Source organism: Rhamphochromis longiceps, linkage group LG19 (genome assembly GCF_057381845.1).
Source record: "Rhamphochromis longiceps isolate RC_006_pf linkage group LG19, R_longiceps_female_GT1.1, whole genome shotgun sequence".
NCBI classification, from domain to species: domain Eukaryota; kingdom Metazoa; phylum Chordata; class Actinopteri; order Cichliformes; family Cichlidae; genus Rhamphochromis; species Rhamphochromis longiceps.
In genome coordinates, this window is record NC_140575.1 from 25,580,437 (window position 1) to 25,597,168 (window position 16,732).

Below are 16,732 nucleotides of genomic sequence, written 5' to 3' on the forward strand. Positions count from 1 at the left end.
TATACATTAAGAGGTTAGTGATGGAAAAATATTTTATTATTTTAAATATTCAAGTTTTTTTAAATCGTATATATTTTTTTAAATTAGGAATTTATGCTTTCAGTAATAGATGCAGATCCAGAATGGCTTCATTTTCATCAGGCCAGTATAATTAGTCCTAACTAAAATAAGAAGTTGGGTAGCCAGGAAGAGGGAGGGAGGGGAAGTGGTGTTGGGTAATGAGAAGAAAATGTTTTTTCCCCTCTTCCTCTGTCATACTGTTATTGGGTTATCCTTGATTGACGCAGCGTTAACGGCCGGGCCAAATCAAGGCAGATCCAGCAACCTAGGCCGAACGGCAGCATGTGCAGCCACCTCGGTCATGCAAATTGCACTCGGGCAGCCCGTTGACTATGATTAATGAGTTTGGACTGCAGCCTTTGTTTCCGCATGCAGCCGTTTAGAGTGAAATACAATCCCAAAATATTATGAATCTCCTATTAATCCAGTAAATTTGCTCACATTGCACATGTTGTTTTGGGCGATTTACAGATTTACAGCCAAATGTGTGTGTGTATGTTTGCACATATGTGTGTGTGTTTGTGTGTGTGTTAAGGGGATGAGCACAATTGTATTTAATTACATGTCCTCTAATTAAATTCATTAAAAGATAATAAAATAAATGAAAGAAACAGCTTTGAAAGCTTAGGTGAAACACATGTGTCTTGTCTCCCATGATGTAAAATATGGATGTGGGATTTTCAGGGGCAGTCATGCTGTACAGGGGGGATGTATGAATCCGATACCTTGCTAATACTACAGGCATTTCCTGGTTATGGTTTGCCTCATGTTTAAACTGTGATTTTTAGAGCTAAGATCCCAGACTCCCTGAAGATTGGAGAGCAATTCTGTGTTGCAGGGGAGTGAAGTCACTGGCTTCAGTAATGGAAAAAAAGGAACATTATGACAGTAATGCTGACGATCTAGTGTAACAAAATGCTCTCTTTGTAACGTGAGTAATATCACTAGATATGGTAAGGAGGGACTATGTGTAAGACATGGGAGGGCTTGCAATTTCCTTAAACTATGTGATGAGTAAAGGAAATTACACAGCCTCACAAATCTTCAATTCATTGTCAGATACTGTTGATAAAAAACACTTTTTATGCATGCACGCATTTTCCTCTTCTCCACAGATACACACTTTCCCTCTGCTGCCAGCAAAATGTAAATGTTTTCCAGGCATTAAGGTATATAAGTGCCATTAGTGGAACAGTGCTTAGCACTACAATGGTGTGCCGAGAGCAGTGGAGCAGAGATCAGTGCAGCATCTCCTGGATATCAGAGGGAGACATCCTTTGTAAATTCATCTCCTACTGTGAGACGGCTTCACAGCTGGTTAGCGACACTGGGTGTACAACTGCCCTGTTTACACGCAGTCTCCAAAGCACTCATCTTTCACCCGGTATCTTTTCCCTGCATCCTCTCCATCACCTCGCTCTCTCTTTCAGCTCTAATCACAGCCTGCTGTGGCTTTCTTAGCCATCAGTAAATGCATACAGATATAAACTTATTCAATACAAAAATGTGTGCTTACACACACACATAGGAGTACATAGAAGGGCAAGAGTAGACACCTGCAAACAACAAAATCTCTGATCCCCTAGCTTTTGAAGCCATTACAATACACAGCCTTCCAACCCCTTCTCTGATTTTTATCATTTTATACCATTGCATTACACCGGTCCTTTTATACCTATTACACACACGGCTCCCCACCAAAACCCCTGATCCTCTGATACCTAGATGGGTAAACTGCTCCTCCTGCCCCTGACCTCAGCCCTTTGTAGCAATCAGACCAGACTTCCTCAGTTGCCCTGATCTTATCTAGCTATACCAATCCCACTACACAGCTCCCTTTTGTAACAGCTACAGAGCGCTGAGCCCTTTCAGACCCAGGCACTATGCCGGTGAACACAGAGCCTAAGACCTCAGCTCATCTCAGACATCATACTACACTGCCCAACAACAATGACTGCTATTTTCTGACACAGCACAGGTCAGATAGAGCCTTTCTGCTCACTGATGCATTGTTCACTCAGAATGCAGAAAACCAAAAGAATGTTTGACTCAGCCATAGAAGAGACTAATATAATTATACAGGCATACAGGTGATAATACAGATTAAAAATAAATAAATAAATAAAAAATACACATTTTGAGTCCTGTTATTTGTGACAGCGATCATCTTTCATTTTTTATTTTTTTAGGAAAATAAAAATCAAACAAAAATGAACTGAAGAAGACAAAAGATTTAAAAGAAAATCTATTAGTGAATGAGCTTTAGCACTATTCCACAGAGACTAATTATACAGTAATGCCATTGTAAAATTATATTGATCTCAAGGGATGTATTTGGTCTTAAAGAATTACTCCAATCTTACTGTTGTTTAAAACAACCAATTTTTAACTGTTAGATTCATAATCATTAAAAGACACACAGCTTCAAGTTAGAAATGTTACAGAAAGCAAATGTTTATCCTTCAAAGTTTCACAGTTGTTTCTTCTATACAGCAATCCATTTGAATTTTTTACGTCTAATTTATGTCGTGCAAATTGAACCAATATACCTTTACTGCTGAGAGAGGATGCTGGTGGATACTGGGGGAGCCCAAGACTGGAGATGACCCACAACATTTCCCATAGGAGGTAATTGTGGAGTCAAGGGGTAACAGATGTCATATGACTCTCATTGAACCACTATAAAAAGGTGAGAAAATATATTTAGACACTTTAATTTCAATTACTGCGCTAAATACGGAAAATAAGAATTTTTGAAAAACGATGGACTCAGCTATAAATATACTGCGTCTTCAGTTCTTTAAAATGTAAATAACTATTTTTAAAAATAAATCAGAAGTACAAACAAAAGAGCCATGTGTCTGAAATCGCTGCATGAACCCTTCGCTTTACATGAGACTGAGTGTTGCGGTACAAAATATAAACTTTATGGTCAAAGCTAAAAACTATTTGTTTCAGCCATCGTTTTTTTTCATCCCCAGTGAGTGCCATAAATGTAAACGCAGAACCAAAACCATGGCTAGAAATGTGTTAAATCTGTCACGCTATTAGTGAAACTGTAGTTCACATACGCATTAGGGAGGCGTTCCCTTATTTCTCCCAGTCACCGTGCCTCTATTTCTCCATTACAACCTTTCCCTTAAAACAAAAGAACAAAAAACATAAGCGTTTTCCCTAACAGCACAGTTCATGTATTCCAGAGCCGCTGGACTGCAAAATACTTGAAGAATGTAACAGGAGAGCCTGTATCTTATCATTACTAATACCTACTCGTTTTTGCGTGCGTCGTTAACAGCCGACGAGAAGGCAGTTCCAGTGACCAACACGTCTTAGCTAGGCACCGCCTTCGCGCTACAAAGTAACCAATCATCTGTCGGCATACTCAGCTCCTTGGATTCTTCTACCAATCAACTCGGTGTTCACATGAAAGTAACCCCCTTCAACTTCCTAGCGGGAAGCAGCTATCTGGGACGGTACTAGGACTGCAGGAATTAAGAGTAAAGATCCCTTTTTCATGGTATTTATTGCTTTTGAGCTATTTTTTGCAGCATGTTGCACACAATAGACATGAAGCCGACTAATACCTTGGTGAGACCGAAGGTTTTACGTTATGATATGCCCTTAGTGTTTCGCAGGTGTAACATAAAGCTAGGTTTGGTTAGCGGTGCAGCTACTAAAACAGTAAAACAGCTGTTTTTGACAGCTGTCAATGACCTGACACCCTCGCAGGTCGCGTTGTCACAACTTTGTGCAGAAGCATGTGTTGATCAGATTCTCTTCCCCTCTTCAAAGATGAGACTGTCCCGAGCAGAATATAAAGAGATAGTGCGATGGACTGAAAAACTGAGACCTACACGCCGATGCATGAAGATACTGAAGGACAAGTTTCCAAGGTGAGTGTGTACACACTGGATTGCATTCAGTGTGTGTTTCCGTTGCATTTGCCAATTGACTGTTACTGTACTCCAAGTGCATATTAATGTCTGACATAGAAAGTAAACACCAAACTGCTGCGTATGAGCATCAGTTACCACACATTATAAAACAATGAGTCAAGACCAAAAGAAGCCCAAACAAGATGTCTTTGGATTATTGGAAATTAATTAATGTATCAGAAAGCTTGTTAATTTAAATTATATTGTTATCATCTGAGTACAGCTCCCCATAGCCAAGTAATCCCCCTCCCCCCCTCAGTTTTATCTCCTATTTTTCAGCATTTGTGATCCTATTTAATTCACTTGTTAAGATCACTAATTAATTCCACACAGGTTTCTGTATTGGCTTCCACCACAGCATTAGCCAGCGTTTTGCCATGCAGGTCCTGCACATCCAGAAATCGAAGAGAGAGGTTAATGGTTGTATTTGCCTTTCTCCTTGACACTGAAGGCCCTCCTGTTATTGACTGTAACATGTGTAATCCCCCAAGGCCTCCAGGACAGCATGGCTGATCCCGTCGAGGTCACTTACAAAGTCGCATGTATTTGGAGCTTCCTACTTCCATTGTGCCCTAATCACCGATCTAGAAGAAGGTATCAGGTCCCCAAAGGGGATGCCATGGAGTTTCAGTTTGCCTTTGTTCTCACTGTCAGCATTTTACGGAATATGTCATGCATATAAAATGCATCCAATATTGCTCATGTTTAAGCACTGAAACACTGAAGTCTGTCTAGCGTTTATTTCTTTTTTGTATTCTCACTCAAACTGCCTTTAACAAACATACCAAATGCCATCTTTTGTACTGGAGTGTAATAATTAAATGAAAACACTGCACCGTTTTCATTCCAGTAATTCTTCACAGTCTTCCTCTCCCAGAGGTGCTTGCTCTTTTGTTTAGTCTTGCTGGTTATTATTTTTACGTTCACTATAACCAATCTCGGGGAGGCCCTTGCTCTTTAAATCCCTGAGTCTCGTCACTGGGCCTGACAGACAGGCACGGCAGCAGTGTTTTCACAGTCTGCGAAATTATTCTGGTTGTCCAATCAGCTGAGCTGGGCTCTGGAGGGTTAGTGATTGGACTGGCAGGAAATCAGGCTCTTAAGACATAACATATCGACTAGGCCATCCATCATCTCTTAGCATGCGCTCAGGCACAGCAGTCAGCCACCCCCACCCCACACACCCCCTGTCCCCTTAGACTGTGTGGGAGCCCTGCCATTGCGTAAATATTGGCCAGGCTGGGCCTGGCAGTGGTTGGGTTGGAGGGGGTTTGGGGCTTTATTGTGGACAGGCTTGGACTAAGGGGATGGGCAAGAGAATTGGTTATTACAGTCAGGAGAATAGACAGTTGCATTGATACCAAATCATTTTGCAATATACTATACCTGTTTTCCAGGGGATGGAAACTGTTGAATAAATTGTAAATTCATGTGTTGTTTACAAGTATAATAGCAGAGGCATGAAGTTTATTTAGATAGTGATATTATTTTGCTACCCTGTAATTGTATTTTATTCAGGGTTTCTCTTTGGCCAACATAGCCAGAGCCAGCACTGTAATAAATATATATATATTTTCAAACCTCATTTTGTTAATTGCAATATTATTTACTCAGTTAAAATCAATATTGAGTAGAAATGGCATGAAATGCACATATTTCTGTCAAAGAAAGTAGCACAGTCAGTGCCTTAATTGTATGCATGTAGTTAACCACTAAAGGCTGACTTTGAGTCAGTAAACACCATATAGTTTTCTTTTATGCTACATTAATCTGATTTATCCAATAAGTATATGAAAATACTTCACAGGTGAGCGTAAAGGCATCCTACTGATGTAATATATTTAGGTCTAGGGAGTTATTAGTTACTGACTTTAGGTGAAATCATAAATGATTTGATGGTCCTCTGTGGTCATTTTACAGTTCTGCTCTGGCTGAATTCATTTTTTATGCAATTAAAGTTAAAATGTATTAATAAAAGGAGTTGATATAAAAAGGATCTTTCATCATATATTATAGCTACAGATCTACAGTAGATAGATGTTGACTAGGTTGAAAAAAATCTTTATTTGTTAAATTTCTTACAGTTCTTTCCCCTTTAGTTGTTTTTTTTTTTTAAATTCTGTTAAAATAATCATTACCCCAAAGGATCTGAATGCTGTATAGAGTTCAAAATCATTTCATAGTCATTGCTTTTGATTGGGAACTTAAATGGAAGAGAATTTAAACTTGGAACAAAAAGATTGTTATAGGCCATTTCAAGGTAATTTCCACAGAGAGTCTGTCGGTCTTTTGCTTGTATTATGAAAAGCGTTTGTGGGAGGAGAGAGGGAGTGTCCTATAGACAGACAGAAAGAGAAAGATTGTGATGTGGAGTCCCTCATCTGTAACGGCTGCATAACACAGATGTTGGGAGTCATCTGTCAGCCTGGCCTCTCTTGCTGGGCCCGAGCTGCTCTGGGGGGAAAAGAATTGGACACGGTGCTGTCACTTTTTACCCCCACTCACAATGGAGGGACATGCAAATATCAACCCCCGTTCTTGCCCTCTCTTCTTTGCCCTCCTCTTAGCCAGTCGTGGTGTCCTGTCTACTATCTGGACTGTGGCTAGGCAGAAAAGGGGGATGGGGGGCCGATCGCAGGCTGGTGTGGGGGGAAATGTGACATCAGTCCCATCAGGTCCTTCTCTTGCCACATATTAGAATTGGAAATGATGGGCTGCTCTCTCAGGCCTTGCCTGTCTTCCCATGGGTCTAGAGGGGACCCCAGTCCTTCTACCACTTGTCCCCCGAGAGAGTTGGTGCAAGAAGGGCAAGATAAAGAGGGAGGGAATGTGAGAGTCCTCTGTGTCCTTCTGTGCTATATTATGAATGAATTGGGATGTAATGATCACCCCCCTCTTTAAAATGCCATTCAGCTCCTTATATGGCTTTCACAGTGATGAAAGTAAAAGAATGAGCAAAACGGGGCAGATGCGGCTGATTTGCAAAAAAGAAAAGCTTAAACAGTAAAGTGTGAAGCATCTTTCCCCACTAAACACAATCAGCGCCTCTCTTTTATTCACACACACACATACACACACGCACAGACACAGTTCCCTGGTGAGGAGTCCCTGAACGTTTTTCGAATTGGGCCCTAATGTGCCGTTTTCATCAGCACTGAGGCGGGCTGCAATATGGTGCTGGAGCTCGCTCTGGGAATATGAATGTTGATTAAGCATGCGTTCAGCCTTTTGAAATTCTGAAGAAGTGTCAGAATAATGGATGTTAAGCAAATGTCAAGCATTTGTTAATTTCTCTGTTATTTGGGGTTTATCTAGCATGATCTTTGGAAGGAAAGCGCAGGGCAGGGTTGTTGTGGCATGTGCCATTGATATGATGATTTCTTGGCTACACTTTGTTTTTGATGGTAATATCTCAGCTCAGCATGAAGCTCAGGGAATTGCTCATTGATTATTTATTGTAGTCATATTGTTTACCTCTTTACATGGCGGTTAAAGTTAAGGATTTGATAACAGGTATAATATGGTGGAGAAAAAAAACATTAAATATCGCTTTTTTTTCCCAGTGTGTGGTATTTATTATTTGTTCACAGCTTTCAAGGGCTCATTGCCCACATTTTAGGTATATCAAAGTCTTGGCATATATGTATTAAATTCCTGGCTTGTTTCTCAGTTTTAACTTTGATTTCTACGATTGTCCCTGTGGAATCAATTGATTTTCTCTTTCCAGCTGCTGTGCTGTGAAGGTAGAACTCCACAAGTATTTTGTAGGCTGGAAGTGGCAATGACATTACCCAGAGACTGATCAAGTGCAGAGCCTGTGGGGCCAGCCCCGACAGCTTCCAGTGCATGGCCTCACACTTCTGGCTGCCCATATTGAACAAAACACAAACTGGCAGTTGGGGCTTAGGGGTACAACCCTTGAAGGCTGGCTAAATAATTCCACGCCTTTATGTGGTTAGATGAGCACTGGAAGGGTGAAGGGATGAATGAAGTGTTAGCAGAGAGAAGGTGTGGAAAGAAGAGAAGCTGAGTATACAACTTCATGTCAGGCTAAGGAGTTCATGAATAATAGATGTAATCAATTACTTGATTAGGAAGCAAAGGAATGGCTACTTCCTTCTCATATCAGAGGGATGTTGTCCAAGCACATTCCATAGAGTGCAAAGCCTTTTTGGCTCATTGGTCTAAAAACAAAGAGGTAAGCAGCTTGTTTTTGAGTTAGGCCTGATAGAAATTACATGGTCCCTTATCGTGAAGGTTAAAAACTGCATTTACTGGAGCGATAGACTGAGTAGGTCAATATTAGTAGAGTAAAACTATTGATATGGTACTCTAAGAATAAGAGCAGCATCTGCTGTACTGTATGCTAGTGTCAGTAGTAGTGTTGTCACTGAACCCCCCCAAAAAACATATGTACTCTGAGGGAAACCTACAGTTCAGCTGGGCAGTTATATCAGAGTCTCTAGCCTGGGGTTCTCTTTGCATACTGGAATCAATTGCAGACGAAGAATGAAACAAAATTGCCCAGAATGGTACAAGTTCCCCAGCTGCGCTTGGGGGAATAGGCAATTGGTCAGTGTAATGTGTTTCTTTGCCAGACCAGTGGACACTCGCCACTTGACGGATAGCATGAACCTCATTTTCTGTTTTCCATGAGAGCTTGCAGAAGCAGCAGTGACAGTAATTATGCTTTAACAATGGCAAAATACTATAGTTATAGCACGTCTTTGCACAGACGGAGTGGTGAAGATCCCTTGCTTTCAGGAGGAATCACAATTAGAGTGGTGATTGTAAAGGTTTTCTTGCTCTTTTTACCGCCATTATATAACAGCTCTGACAACTCAGGGCACCTCAACAGACAGAAATTTTAAAGATTGTAATAAAGTAAAGGAAGCTCAGTAGGGGTCATATTGTGCCTCTGCTAAAACCATTTCTGTCCATGGTCCCCTACAGCCTTGTAGGTTTGTATGGCCTGCTGCGGTAAGATTGTTGGGGGTGGGGGTTTCTTCACAGTACAAACTGGTGAGTCTTCCTTCAGATGGAGAAATATCTTGAAAATATTGTTTAAAAGTGACAAAAAAATTGCACAAAAATTTCTATAGCTTTCTAAAATGCAACAGTCATTATGTTAATTGTGCTTAAAAGGAAAAAAAAGCCTTTATACTTGTTTTTGCAGAACAAAAATTGCAAATATTTAAACTCTAAACACGTGCGCTCATTGTGCAAGTATTTGTTTGAAGCTAAATGACACACTGAGATTTGTGTTTGTTTCTATCCGTTGTCAGAATATATCACATTTATACATTAATGTATAAAGATTTTTTTTTCAACTCATTTGTTTGGCTGCTGATGACGCTAGGCTTAGCTGAGAAACAGATGTTAGCATTTTGCCTATCAGCATGTGTAATTAACAACATTTGCATATCCAGCGTTTTAGCCCGTATTCAGCTGTATAAAATACTGATCTATAGCAAAGTAAGTGCTTCATATAGTATTGTCAGCACTCTTGTCTGAATGAGGTGTTTTGATGGTAAATAAACCTAAATATGTGAAAAAATAATGGAATTAAACTTCAATAATAATGTAATGTAGTATAGGTGTAGAATTTAAACTAAGCCTTATCCTCTCAGATTTCCTTGCACAAAATATTTCTTCCATGTCATTCCCTTCTGAAAATTGTTTCATCGCCAGCAGTAAAAATATGTGCTATTAGACAGTTCCATGCCCTGAAGAGTCACACCATTCAACACACTCTGCATGCAGATCCACCAAATGCTAAATACTGTCGCAGCATATGATACCAATGCCATTAGCCAGGTGGCTTTCATTACCCAAATTACAGCTATTGTTTATAATTAATTATTTGTAAATAGGAAGTTTCCAAATATAATTGATAGTTTGAATTTCCCTCATCTCCTATTAATTAGGTTGATGGGCTTTTCACTGTGTTCGTGTTTAAGGCAATGATACAGCCTGAATGCACAAGAAAATAAGTTAATGCAGCACTCAAACTTGAATTTATCAGATTCACAGCCACTGGGTAACCTAGCTTAATAGAGCCTGAAGTACTGACCAGACAGCCATACCAGTTCAGTGACAAAGTGAAAGTCCCTAATTGTTTTTAATTTAATCTGCTGCTTTACTATTTTGGGTGCCAGTGCATATTAATGCTCTGTCTTATGTTGTAAGGAAGGGTAATTAGGTTGAGAGTGAATGATTCCCTAACCACTCTTCTGTCTCCCAACCTTCTGTTTCCCCATGTTCTAAATTATATCCGAAAGGGCAGATTTTTTATTTTCTGCTTTTTACATAAAAGCCACTGTAAGTGTGCACTGCAGTGTCACAGACTCTTGTCCGTGGCTCTTCAAATTATATTTTGTGTGTTCTTTGTTTGATGAGATTGATTTTTTTTTTTTTTAAGTAAGTGAAACAGCGATCAATGAATCCATATGTTGACCTTGGCAAGTGCATTAAAAAATAGCTTTCTTTATTTACACAATTCACAAAGGGCTCACGACTTCCTAGCTTTAGTCACAGAACTGTTTTAGGCTTCACTTTAGGAAGACAAGTGTCTAATATATGTTATTTTAAATATTCGTAGTCATTGTCAGTTACAACCACATCACCAAGAGATATTTAAATATTAGAAAAGGTGGAAAACCTTGTTACCTTATCATCTTATTTCAAAAAAATGTTCAAAGCTGTTTTATCATATCCTAACATTTCCATGTGTTGCATATTGACACTAAGCATTTGGCTGTGCGTATCATGTGTGCAATTCATAATAAAATGCAAGCTACAGGATTTGTTTAAGGCTAACAAAATACAGTCAGAAATGCAGCTGGTTTTAGAATAGTTAACAAATTGGGTTCATTTTTATAACCACTGAGACAGGACAGAGTTTCACAAATGCTTGTACTGTGTGGCAATGGGATACATGAATTATAGTAAAAATGTAATACTCCTGTTCAGTAGGCAGATCAAATCCTCGCTGTAAGACGGCAATTGGCTACATATTTTAGCATAAGGTGAGCTTACTGCGCCCAAGAGAGGACAGGCTGGATATACATTAATGTAAAGTCTGCAAAAACTTATTGTTAATGTCTGTTAAATAAAAAAAGGGGGATTATAGCAGCATAAAACTTGACAGACTCTATAAAATGCAAACAAGTCTTGGTTTTAATCCAGATATCTGCATTCAGCTCTTCATTTTGCCCCTTTTTAATGTTTTTCCTTTTTTTTTTTTTAACTATTTCTTCACATCTCTAATTAGTTTAGTTCGAGTCTTGTTTTTGTGTCAATCTGCTTGAGGTAAAAATGAAAACACAAGTCCCCAAAGTTCTTAGTGTTTTTGAAACAGATATGTTTTCATAGATATTAAGCGTCGTTTATGTCCCTTTAAAGTTAACAGGCTATAGATTTAGCAATTAAGCAGTAATCATGCTCATTATAGAGAGTAATCCATTTAAAACGTAACAGATGTCTGGTCCGACAGGGGGATCATGATGGTCCCATGCCAACAATAAGGCTGTAATACTGTCGAAATGCTCAGGTGCAAGGTTGAAGTGTGGAAGAAATTTTTTCCCTCCCTTAAGTGTCCACATGTTGACAGTTGACCATTTAATGGCCCACTTAATTGCGGTGGCCCCTTCACCCCTAAGCATCATTATAAATTAATGCTGAGGGGGTAGACAATTTTTCCCCTCACACTCTGAGAACTTCCTTTGTCGTCTTCTTTACTTTTGTAACTTTGTGTGTGATGAGAATCGGGCTGCTTTAACATGTGGTGCTCGATTACACCAAAGTCTAGTATGTTTGATATGTGTGAACACTGTATACTGCCCCACGGGCATGGTACGATGATTTGTGTCCTGCTTCTTGATGAAGAGCCAAACTTGGGAGTGCACGAGACATACTTGAGTATCGTGTGCATCAGATGAAAAAATCTGTATCAAACACATGAGATGAGGTTTGAAGGATTGCACGACTGTGTGGACCGTCTTCATTTGCACACCCAAAACAAAACCACCAGTGACGTGAAATACTGCTCAACTTCGGAATACTTCAATAACATTATCAAGTTGTTAGAACTGTTGTGTCAGTAAGATTTGGTGCATGTTTTATTTTGCATATGGTGGTTGGGAAATAAGCAGGGAATTGAGGGGGGGGGGGGGGGTCGCAGTTGTTCTTGGACAGTGTACAAATTAATTGTACCTAATGTGGAAGTATCCTTAGCTGTTCTTCAGCTACAGGATTAAAATTGTTTAAAAGTGGTGTCTAGGGATCCCAAGAGGACTTCTTTGGTTCATCATAACAGGCTGAACTATTCCAATGGTTAAGATGCTTTCTTTAAAAAATGGTCACAGACAGACATTCCAGACAGAAATCAGGATTTGACATTCTTCTGGCTTTGTTTGCATGTCACAAGGGTATTTTACGGTTTCTAGTGATTGATGTCGGTGTCCTGTGTAGACTCAATATTTTAATACAGATTGGAAGCTTCAGCTTCTCATGAGTATTTACATACCATTCCCAGGTGACTTGTAATGAAAAGTCCATTAAATTTAACAATCAAGTGTACTGAGTGCAGTATATGGAGACATAAAACCACTTGTGAAAATTACGGAGCAGTTTGTGGGTGTGTGTGTATGAGAGCACACATGTTTCTTTTTTTTTTTTTTTTTTGTGATATGCAAGCTGAAGACGTGCACAGTCCAACTCCTATAATTTGTGTCACTCATTTAAATATCTGTAACTCTAAGGACACAATGGCAGCTAAGGTGGGTATCGAATGGGCTGCAAGTCCCTGTTGGAACTGTCTGTTTTCCGGGTTTGCCTCTTTGCCAGGTGTTTGACATTGACTGGAGCTGGAGATAAATGTAGCTTATGGCAACCGATGGACTTGACTGACTCTCGGGAGTCACATATAGTGAAAGTTTCCATTTCAAAGCCCATCCGTTGCAGTGGGAATGATATAGAACGGTCCATATGCTATCAAAGAAAGTACTTTTTTTTCTTATGCGTGTCTACATGTTGTCATACACAAAAAAAGACACTCACAGTAGTCATCCACTTTGCAGATTAAAGTAAAAAGCATACACTTGGGTCAACATGTTTCTTGGAGAAGAAGAAGATTTTCATAAAAAATGTTTTTACACCACAACAATGGATTCACAATAAGACAATCCAGATATGATTGTGTAGCATTTCAGCTTTAATTTCATGGGTTTACCTAAAGTATTATATAGGAATTACATCCACCATTTCCACAATTGGTCATTTTTCACAAGCTCAGAAATCTAGCATTTGGTTATGTCCAACTGTTCCAGCTTCCACATATTTATAGTCATGCTAGTTTATCCACTTACTTTTAAACCTATGAAAACTATGACTGTAATTGCTAGTGAATACCACGCTTTACTCACTAGTTAAATATTGAACTGTGTCAATTATTTGCATAGATATAAATTTCTCTTCAATTTTGTTATCTTTAGGTTGGTTGGAGTTTTCTTGCCATCGTGTTACTTTATAATAGCAGACTCTGCACTTGAATTAAGATTAGTTTAGCACTTTCCTGGAGAGACAAAGGATAGAGGAAGATGCTACGTATTAATGACTAAATGAAAAAAACAAAAATGAGCTATATTTTTCTCATCTTTCATACCCCACACAGCCTCCCTTTTTTTTCTTCCCCCACACCATCGTAGCAGGAATCCTTTTGTCAGAGGTGTTCATCTGGAACAACTTTGCCACACTTGTTTTCATGTTCTTTTAGATTACAGGGCAGCTGGCCCCAGCTTTGAAGCTCCCTTCTCCCTTTGTCTCTGTGCAATGCACTCTGGTAATTAACTTTGTCCTTCTTTTATTTGTTCCAGTCACTCGCAGTCCACTCTTCTGAGCATCTTCTCCCTGGAGTACCAGGTTAGAAGTTTTCTTCCTTTGTGAGCCCTGACAGGTGCCTAATTGAATGATGAATGTCCCTTTATTTCTTTGTAATTGAACTGCCAGCTTTCTGATTGGTTTGGAGGATGTCCCCCCCTCACCATACCCCCGTTTATTTCGCCCCACACCACCACCCCCTCCTCCTTCTCACGTTCACGTTGAGGGCCTTTGCCTGCCTGAGCCTCAGTGGATGTCTGCCAAGCCTTCCCATCCATCTGTCTAATAACATCTAGCCCCTGCTTATTTGGTGGACCTGTAATAAATTATGCTAAACCATTATTATTCTGACAATAATAATTTCCCCGTGTAGTGCGGCTGTGTGTGCTAAATGTTTGCTGACTCGCACTGTCACTGCTGCTTTCCACGGCTGACAGTGGATGATGATAAATGGCCACTGCCGCCAGTGGCAGAAGGCAGCACAAGCAGAAAATGGAGTCATTTATCATCCCACTGACAGGTGTCAGTCACACTGCCCGTCTCTGTGGAATTACATTTTTTTGTGTGTAGTAGTTTTTAAAGAAGTTGTTTTTAACCAGTGCTCTTCCGCTATATCCCCTGTTCTCCTTCTTCTCGGCAACGATGGCAATTGAATTGCATAGAAATGTCAGGGTGTGAAATGTGGAATAATGTCATTGTTTGATCAAAAAAGGAGAAGTGAATACAGGGTTTGAATCAAGAAGGTAGATGGAGATAGCTGGTTTGAACGAGAGTGCCTTGGCACAGTTTGACCCTTACCAATATCATTGAAATTAAATTGCTGCTGCAATTGTTCATAAAGAATAGAGCATGGAAGAGAAGCCAAGGGTGAACAAGTTAGCATTTTAGTCAGGTCAACCGGAAATGGAAAGCACTTTGTGCCTAAAAATAGTACTAACTTAAGAGCTGTATCTATGCCTATGTGTATGTATCTGTGTGTACGTGTTAATTGTTTTAGCTATTATGATTATTATGCCATTAATCTTCATTTTTCTTCATATTATTATTACATTTAAAGAAATGGATCAAAAGGACATTCTCAAGACACCATGTGCCGGATGTTATTGAAAGCTACTACCAAAGGTATTGTGTTTCCGTGCTTTATATTGTTTTGTTTTCTTCTGTTTTCTTTCTAGATCGTTCTCCTTCTTTATCGTTTTCTCATCTCTCTTACTGTTTTTCTTCTTCCTTTAAATCGTTCACCGACCCCTGTGTGTGGCCTCCATGACAATTATAATCTCTTACAAACAAATCACCACCCACAGGATTCATTCCCGACCCCCACTTGCACCTGCTAGGCTAAAGCTCTGTTCTCCGTGTCAAACTGAAAGCAGGAAAGTAAATAAATAAACCAACCATTGGACATTTGCCTTACACACAGGCTTATGATGGGATGATTATCTGTAATTCAATGAGCATGGTTAAATTTAAAAAAAGAAAAGAAAGAAAGAAAGAAAGAACTGAAAACAGACTGTATTGGGAAAAGCCTCTTTGCATATTGCAATTAGCCTTTATCTAGCTTATTAGGCCACTGTTCTGGAGAAAATAAAGCTGGATAATGCACTTCTAATCTACTTACAACAACAAACCTCTGAGATGATCTGGGTAAGATCTGAAGTGTGTTGCAGGTTTAGCTGGCGAGGGAAAAAAGGCTTTTTGGGCGGCAGGGGTTAACTAACTATCATATGCTTGTCTGGCTTCTTGGAAATTTGAAGCCCTTCAAGCAGTGCTGTTTTAACCACACGGAGCCTGCCATATGCCACCCAGGGCAAAGTCATCTGGGACATTAGCATGTCTTGGCTAGCCCGATCTAGCCCCCTTCTACCCTTCTGTCTGCCTTTGTGGGTCATGTTTTTTTTTTCACTACTCTTGTTATTCTTTGTTATAATGAAGGTATCTGAGTGAAGCCAAGGCACAGCCTACTGCTCCTGTCCTGCTTGAATTGGCCAATGAGGTAATGGCATAACTTTTTTTTTTCTGTCTTTTTACTTGCCAATGAAAAACACATCTGAGTTTATCCTTTATTTTTTCTATAAATGGATAGATAGCAGTTGGCTGCAGTTTTTGATTTTCTTCCTTGTCTGTTAGTCATTATCAAAATTGGTAAAATGGTTGGCTCAATTATCAATTATTTAATGTAATTAGCGCTCGGCTCCATTAAGCAGATGTGAAAATACTTTTTCTGTTTTATTATGTAATTTTCCAAATTGCAGTTGAGGCAGAGTTGATACAAACTGCGGACAGGTGAGACTGGGGTCATTAGTTAATTCCTCTCTTTATTATTTGATCTGTTATTTTCTTTGCGAGTTCAGTGAAGAATTTGTAGTCTTGTTGATGTAGCAGCAATTGTTTATGTGCAGCTTAAATCCATGTCATTCAGTGGTACAAAACTCAGGTAGGTTGGAAATTCATGCTGTAAGAAACCTGTTTCTTTCAGAATTTAAGTGATCACTTATATTTATTATATTTTAAACCTAGTTAGTAAATGTTTGCTATTTTTAGGGTAATGCCAAACTCTTGTTAAGTGTTCCAAAATATAAATCCAACTATACTATAGTCTCAATACACTACATCTTAGATGGTTACATTACTTCTTACTGAATGAATGAAAATCTTTGCATTCATTTTTTGTAAGTTCACGACATTTTTCGTCTTACAGATTATAAAGGAAGAGAAAAGGCCCGATAACCTTTTTAAACATTTAAATTTGCATTTGAATTTTGATTGGCGCGTGCACTAGGCAATGAAATTCGAGGGTCTCTTAATCTAAAATCACAGTAGTTCACATGCATCAGTGGTACCTCAAAGCCAACTACCAT

General features: G+C 39.3%; 1 protein-coding gene and 1 long non-coding RNA gene across 5 annotated transcripts in view; one reads left to right on the forward strand and one right to left on the reverse strand.

The window, feature by feature from the left end:
- The window catches only part of LOC146646868 (uncharacterized), a 79,447-nt gene extending 76,079 nt beyond the window's left edge, over window positions 1-3,368 (reverse strand). Inside the window, exons 1-3 of one of the 2 annotated variants that reach the window (XR_014908938.1) lie at window positions 3,331-3,368; window positions 3,132-3,198; window positions 2,610-2,739 (exon numbers count right to left, since the gene is read on the reverse strand). This is a non-coding gene — a long non-coding RNA (uncharacterized LOC146646868). Of the gene's footprint in view, window positions 1-2,116; window positions 2,740-3,131; window positions 3,199-3,330 lie in introns of those variants that run through there. The other variant, XR_014908937.1, reaches the window with a different exon arrangement.
- Window positions 3,369-3,478: 110 nt separating this feature from the next.
- The window catches only part of cdin1 (CDAN1 interacting nuclease 1), a 50,907-nt gene continuing 37,653 nt past the window's right edge, over window positions 3,479-16,732 (forward strand). Inside the window, exons 1-5 of one of the 3 annotated variants that reach the window (XM_085391265.1) lie at window positions 3,479-3,577; window positions 3,853-3,953; window positions 13,871-13,916; window positions 14,932-14,996; window positions 15,807-15,867. In XM_085391265.1, coding sequence (XP_085247391.1) covers window positions 3,575-3,577; window positions 3,853-3,953; window positions 13,871-13,916; window positions 14,932-14,996; window positions 15,807-15,867 — 276 coding nt within the window. In that variant the 5' untranslated portion in view covers window positions 3,479-3,574. Of the gene's footprint in view, window positions 3,649-3,852; window positions 3,954-13,870; window positions 13,917-14,931; window positions 14,997-15,806; window positions 15,868-16,732 lie in introns of all 3 variants that reach the window. The other 2 variants (XM_085391264.1, XM_085391266.1) reach the window with 2 other exon arrangements.